The 23551-nt window shown below is 41.7% G+C and overlaps 2 protein-coding genes across 2 annotated transcripts in view; one reads left to right on the forward strand and one right to left on the reverse strand.

Annotated features, from left to right (window-relative positions):
• The first annotated feature begins 1025 nt into the window (after nucleotides 1–1025).
• On the forward strand, nucleotides 1026–3876 carry LOC114793383 (dual specificity protein phosphatase 3-like). Its single transcript, XM_028985087.1, has 3 exons — nucleotides 1026–1221; nucleotides 2387–2619; nucleotides 3310–3876. The coding sequence occupies exons 1-3, from the start codon at nucleotides 1100–1102 to the stop codon at nucleotides 3516–3518; spliced, it is 564 nt and encodes a 187-aa protein (XP_028840920.1). The 5' UTR covers nucleotides 1026–1099; the 3' UTR covers nucleotides 3519–3876.
• Nucleotides 3877–6450: 2574 nt separating this feature from the next.
• LOC114793382 (thyroid hormone receptor alpha-like) overlaps nucleotides 6451–23551 on the reverse strand; it is a 43767-nt gene continuing 26666 nt past the window's right edge. Inside the window, exons 2-9 of the mRNA XM_028985085.1 lie at nucleotides 22978–23226; nucleotides 20012–20073; nucleotides 18645–18745; nucleotides 17972–18119; nucleotides 17121–17326; nucleotides 16851–16997; nucleotides 14060–14318; nucleotides 6451–13342 (exon numbers count right to left, since the gene is read on the reverse strand). Of these exons, the coding sequence (XP_028840918.1) occupies nucleotides 13095–13342; nucleotides 14060–14318; nucleotides 16851–16997; nucleotides 17121–17326; nucleotides 17972–18119; nucleotides 18645–18745; nucleotides 20012–20073; nucleotides 22978–23033 (1227 nt within the window). The 5' untranslated portion in view covers nucleotides 23034–23226 and the 3' untranslated portion in view covers nucleotides 6451–13094. The remainder of the gene's footprint in view (nucleotides 13343–14059; nucleotides 14319–16850; nucleotides 16998–17120; nucleotides 17327–17971; nucleotides 18120–18644; nucleotides 18746–20011; nucleotides 20074–22977; nucleotides 23227–23551) is intronic.

The following is a 23551-nucleotide window of genomic DNA, read 5'->3' on the forward strand; positions in this document are numbered from 1 at the left end:
GTCCCTGAAGTGACAGGAAAACTGAGTTTTAAACATATAACGGCTTATTTCTTACAGAAATACCGCAGTGATGCAACATCCCCCCCGCGAACATCGCATTAAAAGTCCATATAAGCCATATAAACCATGTAGAGTGTAGAATATAAGAAGAAATTTGACTTCAGAAAGTTCTTACAGCGGTAACGGTAGCTCGAAATTGCATTATTTATTTGCACCTTTCCGTCTCTTTTTTTATTGTGATGAATATATTTGATGTAATTAAAATTGTAGAGCATAACGTCAGCAAAAACGTAAATGCATATAAACAAAAAGCCTCACAAGCAAACGAAGGAAACATTCTGTTATTCTATTGCTGAAAATATATACTGTTCTAGATAATAAGCAAACGTGGAATAGTGGAAAATAAGAAATAGGACAAAGAAGACGACAAATAAAAGCCAGTTCTTGCTAATAAAACGACAACCCAGCATTTCCTGTGTTTTTGCACATCACTACTGCCGCTGCCCATAATGATGTGATATTATATGCATATCTTTACCAAATCTAACCAACGAATAAAGGTAGTAGCTCTTTCTTTACCGTCTACAGACTGAACCCGAAACCACATCGTTGCTCTTTTTCAGGATTGCGTTGAACACAGTTGTAGATTTAATAGATGAAAATTATTTCTCGTGTATGACTTTTCGCATTTTCCTCAAAGTTATATATGGTAAAGTTAAATGTGTGTGTGTGTGTGTGTGTGTGTGTGTGTTTTGACAGCAGGAGTCAAACTAGTTAAAAGCTCGTTATGCGCGCTCCCCTTGCTTAATTGGGCTGTTGAGACCACAGTGGAGTTCCGAGGAGCTCGGACCTGCGCTAAGCCCATCTTCCTTTTCATTCCAACCGTTTTCGAAACGACGTTTTAATTCCGACGTCTCTTCTCGCGTTTGGTGTGTTTAAATCCGGCGCCAGGCCACTGAGTTGCCGCGGCGCGGGTTCGGCGGTCCGCTGCTGCCACCTGGCGGTCGGACGGGGAAGTGCAGCTCGGCGCCGCTCCGCGTCCCGCCAGCCGCTGGAGGAGAACGAAGCGGAACGAAGCGACCTCCACTCTCGGGTCGACATGCTGGACTACGAGGTGTCCGTGCAGCAGCTGAACGACCTGCTGACGGACGAGACCGGCTTTTACCGGATGCCGTCCAAACACGTGAACGAGGTCTCCCCGCGGATTTACGTCGGCAACGCGTGCGTGAGTTTTTGCGTTCAGCCGCGAGACGGAAACCGTATGAACTGTGCGTCGTGTCACCACCAGGCGCATGCGCTCTTATTTATCTGAATTGCCATTCGGTTGACTTTTGAGCAGTTTGCGTGTTTAAAAAGCGCGAAATTAAAATAGCCGGGGGTGTGTGATTGGCGCCACGCCCACGTGCTGTAGAAATAGAAAGGCTATTTTTATGTACTGGTCCCCGTCTTCATGTCACCCCTGTGTCGTCCATGTCCCTCTTTCCTTCACACACATGCACATACAGTTCAGGCCAAAAGTTTGGACACACCTTCTCATTCAATATGTTTTCTTTGTTTTCATGACCATTTACATTGGTAGATTCTCACTGAAGGCATCAAAACTATGAATGAACACACGTGGAGTTATGTACTTAACAAAAAGTGGAGACCTGGCCTCCACAGTCACCGGACCTGAACCCAATCCAGATGGTTTGGGGTGAGCTGGACCGCAGAGTGAAGGCAAAGGGGCCAACAAGTGCTAAACACCTCTGGGAACTCCTTCAAGACTGTTGGAAAACCATTTCAGGTGACAACTTGTGTTTTAATAACTCCACATGTGGTCATTCATAGTTCTGATGCCTTCAGTGAGAATCTACCAATGTAAATGGTCATAAAAATAAAGAAAAAACATTGAATGAGAAGTTGTGTCCAAACTTTTGGCCTGTACTGTACACAACACACACTAGTCTTGGTTAAGTACTGGAATATGTAATATTTTTATTACAAATGTATAATTACCTCCACACCTCTAGTCCATTGATATTACAATACGTTGTAAAAAAACAAAAAAAAAAATGATGGGTTATAAATTGTATTTTGTTTTGTGATGGGTGGGATGTTGTATAATAAAATACATTTTGAATGCTGGCTTGCTGCTCTCTTACTTTGCCCCCCTTTCAGATGCTGTAATCAATAATTGAGCTGTGCGTGTTCATCTATGTGTGTGGAGTGAGCGAGGGCTGTAGTTGGTGTTTTATTGATGTGGTGTTTAGCTCATACTGCCCGTAGCTCATACACCCCCCCCCCCCCCCCATTTGTAGAAACACAAAAACAAGGAAAGAACATTTGTGCCTGTTGCATAATGTTCATTTTTTATACCATGTCTGCTCTGCATGTGTCACTGCAGGTTTGTGGCCACAAATGTGATGCGCCTGAAGCGGATGGGGGTGAGCCATGTCCTGAACGCGGCCGAAGGAAACTCCTTTATGCACGTCAACACCAGCGCTGAGTTCTACGCCGGCACTGGGATCACGTATCATGGCATCCCAGCCAGCGACACAGACCACTTCGACCTCAGCGTCTATTTCGAGGAAGCAGCAGAATTCATTGAGAAGGCACTAGCATACAAGCATGGGAAGGGTAAGGTTGGTAGAGCTGCTTAAGGATGCTATATTCAAAACAGTTTGATCAAGTAAATTCTGACCTGATAAGCCAATCAGAAGACAATACAGGAGGTTTCTGTGCACAAAGGACCTTACATTTGTTACTAAAGATGTAATTAGAAATTTGAGGGTTTGCATTGTCAAAGAACAGGGTGCCAATGAAAGGCAAGCAGGAATCATTATTTATGATTTATTATATTATCATTAGTGCTCATTTACTTTAATGAACTTTCTAAATGTACTTTATTAGGCCTGCACCATACATGCACCATCCTTACATCACTAGTGGACAATGTTGGCCTTGTTGAGGTCCGTTGGTCATTTAGCCTTGATTTTTGGTTTCACAAGCACAAAATTAATAATTAATAATATTTTTTTAAGATATTGGCTCCTTGAGTTGTATGATTCTTTTCAGAGGCTTTTTATAAGTTAAAAATATTGAATAACTATGCTGTCTCTGGTGTGCAGGCCCCCCAGAAGTTGCTCAAAAATGTTGTAGGTCCTGCAAAAATAGGTTTAAATTGTTTTTTATTTTTATAGGACAGCAGTAGATGATAGTGTGATGAGCTCAGGTTGCTGTGTGATGTACACAATTGAACACAATTATTTCAGCACAATTTGGCAAAGCTCAGCTATTAAACAGTGCATCTTCTCTCTTGGTCTTCAGGGAAGGTCTACGTTCACTGCAGAGAAGGCTACAGCCGCTCGCCTTCACTGGTCATTGCTTACCTGATGCTCCGCCACAGGATGGACGTGAGATCAGCTGTGGCCATGATCCGGCAGAGGAGGGAGATTGGACCCAACGACGGGTTCTTGCGCCAACTGTGCCAACTCAATGACAGGCTGGCAGCAGAGGGAAAGTTATGGAACAAATAGACTCTCAGCTTTTCAGTCTGTGGGCAAAATGACACTAAGTGACATTATTTATTACACTGTGAATGAAACACAAGCTTACACATTGTACATGAACTGTAACTGCGGTTCCTGTCCTGCTGGCTGGTCCATGCATCTCCATGTGCAGAGGATAACAGGGGTGGTCGCTCCACTTCCCATCGTCCTCCCGTCTCCTGTCACAGCACGGTTGCAGTTCATCACCTGGTGATCCCGTTTCCTGTCATAGCACGCCAACACTCCAACATGGGGCAGTGGTGGCCTAACGGTTAAGGAAGCAGCCACGTAATCAGGTTGCCGGTTTGAATCCCGATCTGCCAAGGTGCCACTGAGCAAAGCACCGTCCCTACACACTGCTCCCCGGGCGCCTGTCATGGCTGCCCACTGCTCACTCAGGGTGATGGGTTAAATGCAGAGGACAAATTTCACCCTGTGCACCGTGTGCTGTGCTGCTGTGTATCACATGTGACAATCACTTCACTTTTCACTAATGTTGTGACGGTGCACATAGCATCGGTCTTTATACACCAGATACAGAATGTAGTTCTTCACACATGCCACATGATCAAGACACATTTCTGTTTGGTGTTGTGTGCATATTGATTGTGTTAGATTTTTTTTCTGCTCCCACGTAGAGCAGGGTGTTTAAAATTCATAATAATGAAGTTAATAACTATATTCTGGGAAAAGAGTCTGCTAAATGCAATGGGACATGACTGAAGTTACCACTGCCAGGTGTAAACCCTCATGAAAAAAATACTACGTTATTAACATGATATAATTAATATTGATGGGCGCATTTTAAATAATCTACATAGAGGAAGAAGTGTGCGTCATAGCTGTCAAATGACTGGGCTCCTCCCATTTTAAACGGTTTATTAAAACACAATTAAAAATCATGTGACAGAAATAACTACAAACATAAAGATGCTGTTAAAAACAAGGCACTTCTTTTTTCATATTTATGTAAATCCCAACCCCTGACCTTACACTGGTATATAAGCCCAATGCTTAGTGCACAGCACCCATTTCAAAGTAGTGCCATTAATATATTAAGTTAATAAAATGATCACCACTTTGGCACATTAAATATACTGGTATGTCATAAATATGAAATTATACCACTGATGCAATCGTGTCAGTTATAACATAGTACTCAGATGTTACTTATAACAGTAGGAATGTTAATATCACAGTAATGATATTAATATAGTTGTTTGTTATATGGGCCAGTTCCACATCTTCCCCAGTGGCCATTTACTCCAAGCGCACTTTATATTTGTACTGCTTACCTTCATATATTTAATAATAAATGGGGAAATAATGAAGCCATAACATACAAATTGCTTTATTCACCATAAGAGCAATGCCTTGCTTGCATCAAAGTACAGTATTTGGCAGCCACCGATTGTGCAAGTTGTCCCACTTAAAAATATGAGCGAGGTCTGAAATGTTCACCATAGGGACATTTCAACTATGAGAGACAGGAAATCACACTGTATGATTTTTAAATAATTGATTTGTATAATGGTGCAGAAAGCAGCTACAGACCTGTTACTTCTTCTTGAAGAAGCTCTTCTATTCTTCACTCGTTACCTGTATTAATGGATCTTGTTTGAACTGGTTATCTGTATAAATGATACCTGTCCACACCTTCAAACAGTCAGACTCCAACCTCCACCATGGCCAAGACCAGAGAGCTGTCTCAGGACACCCAGGGACAATCTACAATAGGCAAGCAGCCTGGTGACAAAAGATCAACAAAAGAAAATTATTAGGAAATGGACAATCTCCCCTGACCTGGGGCTCCATGCAAGATCCCACCTCGAGGGGTTCAAATAATCTTGAGAACGGTGAGGAAACAGCCCAGAACTACATGGGGGGAACACACTACGTCATCGTGGAATAAAATCCTGCAGCGCTCAGAAGGTCCCTGTTATAGGTCAAAGCTAGTTTCACAGCATCTTTCATTTCTTCTGTTTATTCTCTTTTTTGATGCAGCGGATATTATGTTGTTGTACCCAGAACCTTGTTATTTCATGAGTGGGATTAAAACACGACTCATCCTCTCTCGCTCAGCTTGAGATGGAAGACAGGAAGCCTGGTAGATCTGTTTTTCAATCTCATGCCCCTTTATCTCACATCACTTGGCACTAAAGCCTGACCTGGTTTCTCTCCTCCCTGCAATGAGACTCCTTCTACTGCCTGATTTCTGAGGATCCTGGAGCAGCCAGCAGGTGTCGCTGTCCCCGGCACGCAGTTATATGAGTAACTGACCCTTTCTGTCCTCGTCCTCATCTGACATGGGTTGAGCCAAGGACGTGACCCGTCGGGGGAGAACATGGGGGGTGCACAGGGACGAGAATGTGGCAGGGGAGGGGGGCTTCGCTTACACAACCACAAATTTAGCATGTATGAGTTCTGCAGGACATCGTGTGCATCCCTGTCCTGACGTGTCCAGACCGCCATGGTGCCCGCTGTGTCCTGAGGAGCGTGAAATGTCCCCTGCGAACGAGGGAAAGGCTTTTATTTTAACACCTTTTCACAGCGGAAATCACTCCAGGACTCGCACCGGCCATGGTCGACATGGATAACAGGGGAAGTGGGAGTGTTGTTTCCATGGCAACTGTAGCAATGACTGCCTCAGAGTCTACATTAAAAGAATGTGAATATTTAAAGTGATCTCCACCCCACCCCCAACACATTCATAGAGCTTCTGAATCTTCTTGTGTTCTGAAGGTTGGGACGTTTGTAGGAGACAGTGGTACACAAATTACAGGCTAGTGTGAGGGAACATGGTTCTGAGTAAAGAGGTCCTGCACCAGCGTGAGAAATGTCTATTTGTTCACAAAGGAATCCGCCCAGATCACCTACCCCAACTAAAATAAGCAAAAACAAGATCGTTTTTTGTCATAGGTTCATGTTTATTACACAAATATAGAGCAGAATTGACCAGGAACAATCTGGTAAAAATATCGTTCTTTCAGATAATGACAGTTTAGCCCCCAAACATCCATGTGACCCATAACTGGAAATTAGATGTTTTTTGGGCAAAAGCAACACTGGAAAAAATGTTCTGATGATGGACAAATCTATGTTTATGTATGAGCACATGTATTACGTATCACGTTCTCTCAGCCCTCGCCCAATTAGGTAGTATCAGCAATTCAACTATTTTGAAGACATTCTTCCACTGGTCCAACTGTGGGTCCTGCGTGGTCTCTAAAAATCCCAGATTAACACAACTGGCACTTACAACCATGTGACTGTGTTATATACAGTTTCATATGAAGGTAACAATATGTTTGCTAACCCTTGTGGCAACAGTTCCAAATAATAAAAACCTGACTATACTATCTTACCCTATTCTAGCCATAACTTTATTTGCATGAAGCTGTTGGATGATGTCTATTTGTGTAATGTTAGTACGGTCATTTAGGCTCCTATTAGATTAATAGTTATCGCTGCAGATCATAAGTTACAGAACAGAACTGTTCGATGTGTCGGGTCCCTGGGGTCCTGAACAGAAACGTGAATTCCGTTCAGAAAGAATGGTTCTGTCGTGCATTGTGACAGGTGGACATGAAAAGCTGCGATTTGTACTGGCTCGTGCAAAGCCCTATTCACTTCACAGCCACTCTTAAAAGTCTGGTGTAATCAGCCAGTGTCTTTTTATGACATGCTGTTATAGGTTCTTCTTGCTTTTTTTAGACATGATATTATTACATCTATTAATATTTTTGCATTTTTAAGATGATTCAGTAGAGTCTAAATTGGATTAAGAACTGATAAATGTTTAGGATGAAGATGTTTAGTCAGATACCAAACAAAAAAACACAAGCACACACACACACACACACACACACACACACACGTCTCTTGCAATGGGCACATATTTACACAAATGTTGCGAGTACACAGTAAACGTAACACAGTTAAACTCATATGCAAAACAATAAAAAGCATAACAGTGCTGGTCTGGACAATAATCAACAATAATGCATTAAAGCAAAAACGGTCAATTATTTTATATACCTGAGTCCCCCTTCAGCCAGGAACCTTCTGTATTCTGTGTCTATATGAATCTAATACTTATTTTATGCATCTGGGGTGTCAGGGCTTTGGCTCTTAACCCATTAACTCATCAGACCAGCATCCAAAAACATCCATCTACAGGATTCCATGCATAATGGGGATGTCCTTGGGATTTTTGAAAAAAGTGCGTTTGATTATGCATTATGATCTTTATTCTCGGTGACATCAGTTATAATTCGTGAGTATTCTTCTGCTTTTGGAGCCAGGTTGAAATAAAAAAAAGACAAAAATGCTCTGATTATTTTGTCTGTATCTTCAGTCACCAGTAATTTTCAGGAAACTGCTTGTTCAGTATTATGCTGAAACTGCATATTATTATTTTTCGATACAAACGCATTCAAATCAGTTAAATCCCAAATTATAATTTTCATCAATATTTTACCTAAAGAGAGGACATAATGTGTTCATGGCAACTGATTCTAAGCACAAACCCAAATTGTCACTTAAACCATAAAAATATAGGTTAATTTAGCAAGGCAAATTCACTTGTGTGTATGTCCTGTCATGTTCTGAACATTGTATGACCTTTATATTGTAAAACAATGAAAGAAATAATCTTTTAAGCACATTTATTGACTGACTTGAGGCTGCCAACGATGTAAAGTGTTCCATGTCAAATGAAAAGGAAAAAAAGAATAATAATGTTGAAATACATGTAGTATTTGTAGCATAAAGTGCTTATTACACTCCCAAGGCCGTTGGCAAGATCCTCCTGCATGAATCATGCCCACAGTGGCACATTCTTACATTCTGCATCAGCCGACAGAGGAATTCTCTCCGCCTGTTTAACCCTTGTGTAGCGTTCATATTCTTTTGCAAATGTACAGTGTGAAGCCACTGAAAAGTGTTTTTTTAGTTGTATTTTTTTCATATTTCTTCTTGAAATGGGCCACACAGACCACCAGAACACCACACAAGGGTTCAACCCCACAACTAAAGCAATTCCACTGGCACAGGAACACCATATGCAATCAGCCATATTTTGACCGCACATTTAGGAAGCAATTTATTTAGCAAAAAAAACAAAAAAAAACAAAACAATAATAATTATAACAAATGAAGGTGGAATGAACATCTTGTAAAAGTTGACAAATGGGCATGAAAGACCTTTCCACTTCACAAAAGCTTTGATGAAAAAAACAGGAAACTGCATGAGTGTTCATGCTAAGTGCTATCAAAGAGACACGTCTGTGAGTATGTTTGTGTGCACACGTACACGATAACATATAACATGTATGTGTGCAATTTGCTATATGAAAGATTTAGGGCATGCTAACTATGCATCTTTTCACTTAAGTTGAGCATTCAAGCTCTTATATAGGGTCAAATATAACTGGGTCAAAAATACTGTGTTAGTAAGGGAGTTACAAAAGTACCCATTTAACTTTGGAAATATTTTAATTTTGTTTGGGATTATTAATCTCAATGAATCTTCCCAAATACAGGTTCAATAACCAGGTTCTGTACAGGTTCTAAACCTATAATGCAGGTTTGACCCTGGCTTTATTCTCACTAAGTGAGACTGTGGTGCCTCACCTCCAACTACATTCAGTTCTGTTCCATTACATGGCTGAGGGAGTGTGACATCAAAAGTGTCCTGAAGTGCCCAAAGAGACAGAGGTCGATAATGGATTAAGTGTTGAGGTGTTTTTTTTCATCTCCTGATGACTACAAGTACTGCTGTAAGCAAAACACAAAAGCAAAATCTCTGCTCCACCGCCAGAACTGAGGTATTGGTTACATGAATTTCATTTTGATCCTTTTTTCTGTCCATTTGAAAAAAAAATTGGCAATAAAAGGCTCGTACAGGACATATGGACATATGAACAGTCAACAGGTGTCCGTATTGAACAAAAAGTACATTTAACCACAGCCGCTGTTGCCAGAGAGCAGTTTAGCACAGATGAAACACTCAGATGCACGAGCAAGCAGGGAAAAAAAAAACGAAACAAAAAAAGTTGTCCAAAATGAACAAACTTTTTGCATTTTAGCTCCGGTGACAACACGGTTACAATTTTTACCCCAAATGCCTTTACGCTTTGAGGCAAAATAATAAAAGGTGATAAAATGCTGATACTTCACTTTTTTTATTTTGGACATTCCTCATCACCAGTCGGGTTCATTCTGTGTCCTCGACTGAGTAATTTCTAAAGCCTTTAGGTAAGAATGTTCTTTTAACCTGGGGTGGGTGCCTGCCTTTTTCACAGGGTGCATAGAGGTATGGGGGAGGGTGACTTTGTGGCAGACCGGCACTGTGGGGACGAGTGGTGCGCGTGATTGTGTCCTCGTATGTCCGGGGCGAGATGGCTTTTTTTCCTGTTTCGTGGTGAGGGTGGCTTGTGGAGGAGACGACCTCGGAGGTGGCTGCGCTCGGCACTGCTGGTGCGTCGGCGGCCCGCGGCAGTGTCGCTCTACAGTGCTGGTGCCTCTGGGAATGTCGCTCTGCTCTGCTGGTGAGTTATTTCCGTTTTTATGCCTGAGTGTGGTGCTCCTGATCCGTACTCTGGGGGATCCGCCCCCCCCCCTTAGTCAGAACGTCGATCACCTGCCCCGGTGCAAGGTGGTCCGGGAAACCATTCATCTGACCAGGATTTAACAGAATCGCTGAGGAGTGCAAAAACCTTCATGTTACGCGCTGCGGGTTGGCAGGAGCGGTTTGGTTTTCAGCAAACGTGGTGGCTGGCGAAGCAGTGCATGTCCATGGCACAGGATGGAGGGGTGGTGGGGGAATGCTTGGATAGTTTATGGATGGATCCCAGATTGAGGCTCTGAGGTATGTGAGTCTTTTTTTATTTGAGGCGGGAGGGGCGGAGTCTTGAGTCTTTGTCCACCCCCCCCCTCCAGTCATTTCAAACTGAATGTCACCGCTTGTCCAGAAGTCCAGATCTTCAGATTGTCTTTTGAATCAGATGATGATTTTTGCCGATCAGCGTAGCTCACGGCCCAGCGGCTCTGCAGTAATACTGCCATTTCTTATAATAAAACATTGTGTTTCTTTCCCAACTAGATATTCACAAAGAAACTTCAACCCATGGTGAAAAAAAAGCGAGGGGATCAAGAATGACACTTGGTCCAACGAGACAGAAGAACAACAACATCCAACAACAACAACAAAAAAAAATTATACAAATAAATTGCCTATGGAAAATATATATAATACAGCCTGACAGGTAGAGACTGAAAAGATGCAGGTGACCTCTCCCATTTCAGTGCTGCAGAAACCAACCACGGTCCAGCAGTAAACTGGGAATGTCCACATTGGCAAATACAGTGTGTATGTCTGAGTGTTTTCAATGCGATGAAAAAGTCATTCAAAGACTAATACAGGTACAATGAGCCTGGGAGCAGCAAACTGTGTATTAGTTCTATGGCTGTGCTGTGTGTGATAGCGTATGTGTGTTAGGATTGGGCAGATAACAGAAAATTTAAATGAGGTACTGTTGCATTTTCTTTGCACTCTATATTTCAAATACACTATATTTCCTTTACATATGGCCTATTTTAGCTGATGTCCCTCATCACATAAAAAAAAAACTTACTGTATTTTTGTGTGTATATATATATATATATATATCATCTATTTATTTTAATAATAAAAGTATTTTCTTGCCAAAATTAATTCAGAAAATGATCTTTTACCACTTTACTTCTTTTAACGGATTGACAGATATATCTCTGACGTAAGACTAGTAGCAATGATTAAAACCCGACCAGCACTGCATGTGCATTACACTGTTTCAATGCACATCTTTCAACCAATCAGCATTCATCCAGACAACAGCATAATAAGAACACAACAGACAGGAGCTCAATAAAACTGGAGCTCATTTTAGCCTGTTATCTGTTTTTTATATTGTGCTCGCTGGATGTTTGACTGTGTGAAAAATATTTTTAATCTTTTAAATCACACATCTTTTAAAGCGTGGATTACCTCTTGCACAACTGACTAAAAAAAAAATCCATTATCAGCCCAGTCCTAGTGTGTGAATCCACATTATCATCAAGGCTTAGGGGACTGAGAGCAGGAGTGTGTGTGTGTACGCAGGTTGGTGTGTAAGCAGGGGCAGCTATGCAGAGATAAGAGCTGAGGTAGAGTGTGTTGGCTAGAGGCTCACAATGAGGTAAGACCATTTTGCCTACTCTCAGCCTACACTGTATATGCAAGAAATTGGTATAGGTCACCAGTGAAGCCGCCACTGTGCACCTCAAAATATTCAGTATTGGCCTTTTCTTCCTCCTTCCAAATATGAAAAGGTGAAAAGAGGGAGAAAAGGGTCACTGAAAATAATCTTCCAATAATTCAAATTTAATTTCTAAATATATATATGACGCATTTATCTGAACTACTCTCCTGTGCCCACCCCAGACAAACTGAGGGATGGCCACTGGTACAGAGATGCTGGACCTGAAGATGCACAGGAGGAGTCTTGGTTGTGTGGAGACTGAGAACTTTCCAGGAGATGAGGTCTTTCACAAAACAGGGAGCTCACGCATCTATGCAGGTAGGTCAGTATTCGTCACTGTTCACCGACAGGCGTGTGGGCAGCGGGGAAACAGATGATGCGGGCAGACATCCAAACACTGGTACGCCTGCCTGCCGGTATGTGCATGAGGTATTGAGCAGGATGCAAAGTGTCTGTATCCATGTCAGAACATGTGTATGTACAGAGTGTGTTTACTTACGCATACAAGCTAGGGAGGTATGTCTTTAAAAGGCATTTTTAGGGAATGCAAAAAAAATTTTTTTTCCACCCGGACAAGTATAATTTATGTAATACTCAGAAGAGTACTCTACAAGACCTTCAATGTATTATTGCTACTTTCCATAATTAGTGCTACATAGTAATTATGAAAAACCAATGTGAAGTTATACACAAATAATCTAGTTTTCAAACCTGCAGGCCTCACCTAAAGGTTATGTGTATCACGTAGCTATTAGAGTTGTTCAGGCAGCACACAGGTAGGAGTCACAGATTAGTCACTTAATGTTGTGACCTGCAAAACAACACCTAAATATTTAGAGAAACAGTGTGTTTCTAGAAACGAGTGTCCTAGAACGCCTCTCGGCAAATCACAATGCAACGTAAGAAGTTACATTAGAACTGCAATACTATATTTGGAAAACGTTTAAAGAATGAGTTTTTTTGCACTCCTTAAATATGTCTCTTTAGATGGTAGGAGGTATGTTGGTATGTTGGGAGGTAGGTTCACGGGTGCTAGCTTGATAGAGGCTATTGGGCTGCCGAAAATGTTGCGATGTCAGGTAGGTGAGGTGTCGGAACAGGTTTGACATATGGCGTAGTTGGCAGGATAGTACAGGGAGGCCAAATACTGCACAGCCCATTTTGTTTTGGAGGAGAAGGGGTACGCCGACCAAAGGACGACAAGTTTAAAAACCAAAAGCCCTACTGCTGGTGCAAAAAAAAATGTCAGTCCTGCTCCGAATCTCTCCAAGTCCACTGTGGGTTACACCTGGTCCTCGAAGACCTCCAGGAACAGTGGGGGGAACAGTTCTGTCGGGCACTCCACCTTCATGTGCAGGAATCGGCTGGCGTGGCAGGCGCCAATCATACGCAGGTCCGTCACCTTCATCAGCAGCTTGGGCCAGAAGTGGGCGATGTTGTGCTTGCGGTGGTTGATGTAGTGTTCGAATGCTAGCAAGTACGTCTCCTGGCACTTCTCAATCTTCTCCACACAAGTGAGGCCTGAGCGGTCTTTTAAAAGAGGGAACAAGAGCTCAAACCACATTGAAGAGCCACAATGAAAAAAACATTTTCAAATATCCTTCATTTGTTTTGTGTCAAATTGCTGTCAGTTTTGAAAAGTGGGGCCTAAACCAATAATTTGGATTAAATTATAATTTTAAATGTAATTTTAATATAATTCCATATATTGTCAGTTTGAATCCTGAACCGCCAAGGTGCCACTGAGCAAAGCACCGTCCCCACACTCTGCTCCCCGGGCGCCTGTCATGGCTGCCCACTGCTCATTGGGTGATGGTTAAAAGCAGAAGACACATTTCATTGTGTCACTGTGTGCTGTGCTTGCTGTGACAATCACTTCACTTTGAAAAGACAACTTTTAATACTTAAAATATTGTCTGTGAAGTTAAGTTAAGAATCTGTCAATACTGTAACACTGCCAAATTTGGAAGTTGTCAACATAATATCGCTTGTCGGGAATATTGAGGAACCCATTTCTACATTTACGTCATTTATCAGAATGATAATTCAGTGGATCAGATGTTTGAGCATTTGGCTAGTAAAATAATACTGTTTACTTCAAGAAGCAAGAAGCTGTGTTACATAAACTGGGAATAATGCACTTCTTGATTCCATTATGATGATATTAAGAAAAAATTCTACTGTCATACCAAGAATGAAAAATGTAAAACATGAAGATTAAATTGGTATAGTTTGCTAATTTTGTACCTGAACTCATAAGGAGAACTGCTTGTAATAGAGCCACTTCTGTATCATCCAGATTAAACTGTGCCAGGCTCTTGCCCAGGTCAAAGATGGCATCTGAGACCACACCCAGTCCACCGTTCTTGAGCTGCTCACGCTTGACAGCCATCTCGCCGTTCAGGGTGAGGGTCTCGCTTTCGGGGTCGTAACGCACAGCCGCCCGCAAAGACATGATCTCCATGCAGCAGCCTTTCAGAAGGATGATCTGGTCCTCACAAGGCAGCTGCAGGAGGGAAGGAAGTAGCTGGTTTCAGACATGAGAACAGCCAGTGTGAGTCCAACTCTCCCACATTTACAACACACATACAATATTACCTCATCAACCTATCAAAGACACTCTGAAGATGTTTTTCCATCAACATCATACCACATTCTTAGTGATTATATAAAATGCTAAAAAATAAACAGGAAATGACCATGCCCTTTTAATGTGGCCCATGATCCCTCAGTATCCTCCCTCATTATAATTGCCCATCCCCTGGTCCTTTATTTTTGAGCAATGTGCTCATCTCTGTGGTGACATCATAACTGTGTTTTAATGGCAGTATCTACGGTCCTTAGAATTGCACCTGTACATTTGAACTACATGATGTCTTGTTCCAGCATTTACATTTATGGCATTTGCACTTCCTTACCCAGAGCAATTTACAATCGTTAGTTACACCAAGAACTTCAACAAAAAACCTTTAGGGAACTCATTCATTCACTTGAAGGCTAATCAGAATCTGTTATGAGTGGGGCTGGTCAATGAGGTCAGTCTTCAACTAAGTCAGAAACTGATTTCTGATCCTAGCAATAAACCCTATTACTAGAAATGTTTCAGTTCATAATATTGGTTTTAGTCTTTACCCTGACAGAATCTTTACCCTGACAGAATACCTACACCACATGAGTAGTGTGTAATACAAGAAATTAGAGAAATGACTATGAAATCCTTAAAGAAATGACTATGAAATCCAGTGACTACAGAACAATATGCACATGCACACACACACACACACAAACAACAGGATATTGACGACTGAGAAAAATGGATAATTGCAGTCTCCCTGCTGTCTGGCTTTCATTCGCTTTCCTGCAAAGAAGCCACCATTATCAACCTGAAGTGAGTGAACACGAGAGTCAATGTACACAGCAATCTTTTCCCACAGCGATTTGTACAACTGTGGTGTGATGCCCACAGTAGGCCGCTGCTGCAGCACTCGCGCACACACACCTGCACCAAAGCACATGCACTAATGGACTGAAAACCTCGTTTCAGGAGGTGCACTATGTGCCTACAGATCACAATCCTTTAAAGGTTCTTTTTTAAAGGTTCAAGACACCCACTAGTGAAAGTGAAGTGAAAGTGAAGTGACTGTCATTGTGAAACACTGCAGCACAGCACACGTTGCACACAACTCTGTATTTAACCATCGCCTTTGGCTGCACAGATCTTCTTCACCATCTCTGAACATTTTAAAGTCATTTTTTATACATTAGCTTTTAACTCTGAGTGATTGGATATATTTGTGTGCCTGTTGTTGTCAATTCTTGTTTCATTTTTTTTCTTTAAATCTTATATTCTTAATCATTTTAAAATGCATTTTGGCCAAATGCTGTTGTTTTTAAATGTGCTCTATAAATAAACTGACTTGACAAACTGACAAATAATTGCTGTACATAAATTAACAATCCGTCTATATAAGGAAACTGTTTGAGTTTTCTGTGTAGCTTGGACAATGATGGGTAGATGTTATTCATTTCTGTTCAGAAATAACAGTTTCTCGAAAAACAGTTTTTGGTTTTAAGCATTTCATTTTTCTCCTCCTCTTGGTAGCTTCCATCCGCTTACCAATCCTTCTCTCCTCACTCTCGTAAATCTCAAGCTATCCCTCTCCATTCTCTAAACACTCCAAAGTATCTCCAAACTATACAAACTCTATCCAAACTATATACAAATTGCTGTCAAACCTCCAACAAACCGCAAACATGGTACAGCCGGGCAGCGAGGCTTTGGGCGGTATCATTTTCGGCTCCTCCCCTAAATGAAGCAAGCCTCTTCGCGGAAACACCCCCTCCATTTCTTCACACACGCTCTGCACATCTCATAACATCACTAATAAACAATGTTTCCTGGAAGTCTGTGCTTGGGTCCATCGCCTTCACTCCCTCCCTGTGGCATGACATGTGAAGCTAAAGCATAAGCCCCATTGTCCACTAATCTATCCATAAATTGTGTTTTGTGATAATGCCATGAATGTGTAGCACATTGTTTTTTAGTGCTGTGGCTACCTTTCTGTTGTGCAATTATTTATGTGACACGATGACATTATTCTAGATGATGTAAACCCACGCCCATCAGTGGGTCACGTGCTGAGGATGCCTTTGACCTTCCACTAGCCAATAAGCTCCAGCTCCAAACTAGTGCCCACTGAGTGCAGTGTGCGGTGGTACGTTCCCACGCACTGCTCCCTCAGGGGATGGGTTAAAAGCAGCAGAGGACACATTTTTGCTGTGTACAGTGGAGGGATCGCCAATGCACAAAGAGTATCTCTGAATTTTCTAAACATCAGTAACAACCGAGTTTGGAGTCATCTGTTGATACGACAGGTGAAATCCACTTTAAGATCATATCTATCTATAACATTCGGGGTTTTGTCCAAATGAAAATGGCATAATGTACAATATAGTTTACAAATGTTGAAATGTCGCTGTTTTCAAAGGAAAAAATTGTTTTGTCCATTAACACAAGTCTGACGCTGATAAAACCCACCTCAGAAAACATGGGCAGTTTTTTGGCAAAGTCGACAACTCGAGTGATGGCTGGGGTGATTATCTTTGTGAACTCGCTGAAGGCTTCCAAATCTACTTTGTCTCCATCTGAGGTTGGAGCGACAGGAGACTGTCCAATATCTTCAGGCTGTGAAACGAGTGAGGCCATTAACAGTAAGGAGTGTGCAGTGAGCAAAAAATCCCACGTGGGATATCAAAGAAGTACTCTGGCTCAACAGACACCATCCAACATCTATCCTGGGAGACTTACCAGGAATTTTCGCTTCTGTTTCCAGTGCGAACCCTGTGCGTTAGTGTGACGGTGAGCCTCAGTCACCATGCGGATGAGTTCCCACTCAGTGCTGGTCGGCTCTGGCCGAGTCTGGAGCTTCTTCACAATCTCCTCTTTCTTCCTCTTCTCGCGGTTCTCCTCGATCAGACGCCGTTTGGCCACGCGCTTGGAGTCGTCCAGCACCACTACCACCGAGCGGGAGGAATAAAGACAGAGATGCACATGCCGCCTGTTCTACAGAATCAAAAACAAAGTTTTGCTGCATTCTGCTCTGTTTTAAAAAACTACACTGAGCCCAGAGGTGCATTGTTGACAAAGAAACTTTTTTTCAGCAGTACCAATAGATCAATAGATTGAAAGCCACCTCTCTTTCAGGCCACGCCTTTAAGTGGATTCTTTCCCTCGGCAGTCAGCCAGCGATTCAATCAGGAACCCTCCATTACGCTGAATCAGCTAGACTGAAATATGGACACTTCACACCAGATTGCAGGCATCTCTCAAATGTCACATTTCTGTAACCCTGGCAGTTACTCGACGGAAATCGATTACTTATTCTACAGCACGTGACGCAGTAATTTACATGAGTAAAATAAGACAACACTCTCCCTATGGCTCTGTATAACCTTCTTAATTTAGTTGTTAATTTATTAAGCAAATTTAGGTTAATATTTGGTAAATTGGTAATTTTGCCACAAATATGCATATATGTGCATATATATGTGTGTGTGTGTGTGTATAAATGCAATGTGATTCCTGGTGGTGGCAAAATGACCAACTTACCATATCATTTGTAGTTTTTTACATTGGAAAACTTTGTTGAAGACACTCACAGTCCATTGCCATGCCGACAGCGGTGCACTTTCTGAAGCGGCAGAGCTGGCACTGGTTGCGTGTGATCTTGTCGATGATGCAGCAGCCATCGTACTTGCAGCAGTAGGACGGGTGAAGGTTCTTCTGGATGGTGCGGCGGAAAAATCCCTGTGAGACAGAAAAGGCTTGTGAGTGGTGTGTGGTGTCTGGTTGGGATTTACTTCATTTTTACATTTTATTTTTCAAATCTGTCTTTCAAAGTCACAGCTGGCCTAAAGATCCCATCCATTCAAAGGAATGTTTTGTGATATCTAAGTAGTAGCCATGTGGGTAACACACTCTCCTTTGAACCAGAGGACCACCAAGTCAGAGGGTCAAATCATACTTACTACTATTGTGTCCTTGAGCAAGACACTTAATCCTGAGTGTCTCTAGGGGGACTTTCCCTGTAACTACTGACTGTAATCTGATAAATACCAAAAACTTAAATATAACTCTATAAAAAAACAACAGCTATGATTTATACATTTAAGTGGTGGTTTATGGTATGTTGCTAAGTAACAGTAATCTGTTCATTAAATGCGTCACTTGACCCCTCTTGTTACTTTCTCTAGGTTTTAATTTAACAAAAAACAGGACATGATGGTCTCCCCTCTGACCCTGCTGTGTGTATAATGGCGAGCGTGTGTATACCTTACAACCCTCGCAGGTGATGCAGCGGTAGTGGTAGCCAGTAGCTTTGTCTCCACACACCACACAGGGTTCATCCTTCTCCAGATAGCTGGGAATGTACCCTGCACACACAATAGAGAGCATATGAGTTGAAGAGAAGAGTGTGTGCACAATGACATCCTACCACTGTCTCTCTATCCTTCTCTCACACACAGCCACACAGTCATACTCATCATGTAACATTCAGCCTTCGTCACAAAACCTTTTGTATATCAGCTTTCCACAAAGAATGAAAGAGTTTCGTTTGGTTTGGGCACCAGCCGTAAAATTCTTTGGAACTTCGAAAAACTAGAACTAGAACTGGAACTAGAACCACTCGAAAATGTCATTCGTCAGTATAGTCATTTTTGGTGGCCTGTCTAAATTTTACTTTTAGTCTAGTCTTTGCTTCAAGCTGTCATTTTAGTCTTTATTAGTCTTAGTCAAGGCCATACTCTTTTTTTCGTCAGTCTGAGCATTTTAAAAGTCTGAGCATTTTATTCCTATTTTAATCAGAATGATCCATTAATATTTTTGTTTAGTTATAGACAACGAAAACTGATTTAATCAATGAAAATTGTATTTTAATTTCTTTTTTTTTGTAATGGAACTCTGTGGTGTGTGGAGACTTTTTTTTGTCAAGCCCATTTCATAATTAAAACAAGGTTATTTTATTATTAGATTATTGTTATCTTATAAATGTAACAATACACTACATCCATTCTAGACATGGAAGATGCTCTTATTTGTTGCATGTTTTTCAATGACACATTCTATTTTCTTTTCCACTTGTATAGTAAGTGCGTCCAAATATCACTTTGTCCTTTTCCCCCAGACATCTGCTCACACATCACAAGTATCCTGAAATCTAATTAATGCCATGATTGCACATTGAGGAAGTGACGTAATCTGTGTGACCGGATGGGAAATTCTGCATGAAAATAATAACGCAATTAAACGAGAGGAATTAACGTCTTGTTTAGTAAATGAAAATGAAGAGACATTTTAGTCTCGGTATTATTTTGTTAACAATAATTAGCCCCTTTTTTATTCATCACACTATTAAATGATATATTTCTTTGTTGTTATCATCACACAACCAGCATCTCATCTCGTCATGATCACGTCAAAAAGGTTCGTTGCTGAAGATATTTTACGTCATCAAATTTGTGGATCAAAACAACAATATTCGTCAGTGTGATCTGCATAACCAGTGCATTCTAAATCCTAAAAGGAACTGGTTCCAGTACACATTTAATGCTGGTGAAAAAGGGCTAACAGCCACCCACACACACTTACACATACGAGGAACAAACAGAGACAAAAATACACACTTTCACGCTGCTTACCAGACATGCTCTTTACAGAACATTGGCTGTTCTTTCTTTTTCTTTTCAGACCAATGGGCCACCTATGAAGACATAGATTGATAGATTAGCGCATTAGTGTAAATATGTTCGTTAATCAAGAACGCATGTGCAACTCTTGTATCCCCAGCACTCAGTTTAGTAGCTGGTGCAGTGTGTGTGACATGAAATGGAGCAGAACGACTCAACACCGACTTAATCAGCCGTGCTGGCTGAGCGCCATCCACTCCAATGAACCTTTAGCTAAGAGCCCCGGTGTCCTTCCTGTGCCCAGCCACCTACGGTATTTAATACACTACAGAGAATGAATCGCGTGTGGCTGAAATCAAATTAGCTCCCGACACCTCATCTGCCCGTCTGTTCGACAAACAACCGTTTGGCAAAAAATAGCATGGCAGCTTCACGGGTCCAGTATGAAAACAACACATCAGAGAGGTTCAAACAGACACAGTCATACTTCAGTCATACTCCTCTAATCTCTGTTCTCTCCTTGCCCTCCTGTGAAAGCACATCAGAACACTAAAAGACAACATCATCAATAACTTTCTCCCTCAGTCTCTCTTCACATGCTCTCCTAGTTTCTAACACACACACACACACACACACACACACACACACCCATCCTCTGACCTGTTGATGTAGTGCCGTGGTAAAATATGCATGTTTGTGGGCTCTCTCTCCTGCGTCCTGGTTTGCTTCTGTCTGTCTAAAATGACACGAGTGATGCAACGTTCGACTGCTGATCTCTTCCCCTTGCTACCTCGCTCACTCCCCTTCCAGCATAAGCCCTTTCATGAGCGGGGAGGTGACAGCTCCTATTCCCCTGCAAGTTACAAAGCCCTCCCCGCCCTCCAAAACATTTAGCATTTATCAGACGCCCTTATCCAGTGCGACTTACAATCAGTAGTTTGTAATTGAGAAGCAAAAAGGTCCTTTTTGCTTCTGTATTCAGTGGAAATGTGTGCATAAAGATCAGCAACAGCAGATTGCTCCTACTACAACAAGCATACAGATTCAAGACCCTGAAAAAAGTCAAGGGAACATGGGCAGCAGCTTGTAGCGGCGTGTCAAGGGAAAATTTTCAAGGGTACCTTAACATAAAAATGCATCTGATGAGGTATGAATAAAGATGATAAATGATACAGACGCATACTACAGTTTCACAGAAAATGGTTTTGTTTGTTAAAATTGATTTATAGTACATTTTGTTCTGCATGGGCACTTCGATTGGATAAGAAGAATACAATCATTGTATTATGATTGCCAAATGAATTAAGAGAAAGCCATGCATAACTGAGGGAACAGACAATCTGACAGAACTGACTGATTAATGACTAGGGCTGTGATCAATAAAGTGATATATCAATATATCAATACCTGAATGTGATACAAGCATTGTATTATGACCGCTGTATTCTGATGTAATACAGTGAAATAGCTGTCTAAACCAGCACTTGTTCAACTTCTCTGTGAAGTTCAATAGATATTTCTGGAGATTTTTCCATTATTTGATTGTCAGGTCCCAGCCCTAGCTGGCCTTGACCACAAGGGGCCGACACTGGACACTCAGACAATAAATGAATAAATGAAAGTGAAGTGATTGTCATTGTAAAACACAGCACAGCACTTGGTGACACAAAAATGTGTCCTCTGCTTTTAACCATCACCCTTGTTGAGCAGTGGGCAGCCATGACAGGCGCCCGGGGAGCAGTGTGTGGGGACGGTGCTTTGCTCAGTGGCACCTTGGTGGTTCGGGATTTCACCAAGGCTACCACTGCCCCTTTAATTGATCCCTTTAATTGATCTTGTTAACCTGTGTGGCCCGTTACATTTGTAATTGTTCCTTTATTGTTCCTTACTTACTTGCATCTCATCGTCATTGTTTATACATGTATGCATTACCTGCATTACTCGTTGCCTAGCACATGATAATTTGCCGTTTATGGGGACACAAACCATTCTTGTTTCTAAATACTCTTTACCCTTGCAAATGTTCACTTGACTTTGTGCAGTATGAGTATTTTTTCCCATTAATTGTAATAGATTATGTGACAGCTATAATGTATTATTTGATTAAATCCAACAAATCACTATTTTTTGTGCCAATATTCAATCTGCTGATGAAATAAGCACATAAAATTTACATTTCTATCACATGTATAATTTGTTTCACTGACTTTCAGTGAAGCAGTGTACTTTTCACCCCTGCAATCACACTCAGTATATACATTATAAAAAATTACTTTACAAAAAGGCATACACAAAAAAAAGGGATATAGTTACGTCTGTTCGAGCCTCTGTCTTATATAAACATAATATAAACATGTTTACTGAAAGTACAGTGGTATGTTAACATGGAACCCACCCAATGTTTGTATTTATCTTCATATCATGTTTTAACAGGACAGAATGTGTGTTGTTGTGTAGAAGCTGTGAGAGAGAAGTCAGGGAGAGTCAGAGAGGCAGTTCAGACAGTTCACAAGAGAAACACGTGCCGATGTACTCACGCTCGCTCGCTCTCGCTCTCTCACTAACACACACACATACACACATGCCCTAAAAGACAGTCGTTGCACATTGATTTGCCCTGAACTGTCCTCTGTTTCCCTTTGGCACCATCTGCCCCCTCCCTTTCCCCTAATCCTTCTCTCTCTTTGCCTTTAATCCCTCCATAGTGCAGACTGATAATATCACACTCCTGAAGCGCAATGCAGCCCATATGTTCCTCCTCTACTTTATTATTTATGATTCTATGAAATGCAGGTATCTACATGTTCAGAAGAACCTTCCAGATGTTCAAAATTAATTAAAAAAAGCATCAAGTGGCACGTTGTCACTCAAATTTCAGCTTTCTTTTATTTTGATACACTTCATAATAAATTTATTGTTACGTTGCAGTGAAACAATGCAGTTAAGATAATGCTTTGATGAACGTTGTTTAAACTCACCGTTTCTCGTCTCCCTCTGATAGGTTAGGATCCTGCTCTTTGGGCATGTGTTCCATTCACCGCAATTCCATTCAGCAGCCAATCACGTGAGACTGAGGTCGCCCCCACCCTTGCTTGCTCGCTCGGCATTTGCAGGTCAGGAAGTCAGTCAGCAGCCATGGACGGTGCACCAGCGCGTCGGCAGGGTCAGCCCAGGCTGCCCGGCGAGGGTCTCTGTGAACTGAGGGATGGACGTGTGCCCCGGGGATCCTGTTAGGGAGAATACAGCGGAGTGTAAATAAATGGCCATTTCAGCAGCGAAATGGATATCATCCAGACATCCTATGCACCAATAATCAATATAGAACCTTCTATTATCTGACCCACCCGTATACAGGAATGCTAATAGTCCAAATAGCTGCCAACAGGCTTCCCAGTCATAAACCAGAATGGCTTAGATCACCCTCTAGATTTAGGAGGTCAAATAGGTCCATGCAGTTTCAACACTGGGTGGCAGTAATGTGCAGAACTCTGTGATGTCACTCTCACTGACTCATGTCATTCACTGGAATGGTAGAATACAGTCAAATGTGAT

This window comes from Denticeps clupeoides, chromosome 7 (genome assembly GCF_900700375.1).
Source record: "Denticeps clupeoides chromosome 7, fDenClu1.1, whole genome shotgun sequence".
Classification (NCBI taxonomy): Eukaryota; Metazoa; Chordata; class Actinopteri; order Clupeiformes; family Denticipitidae; genus Denticeps; species Denticeps clupeoides.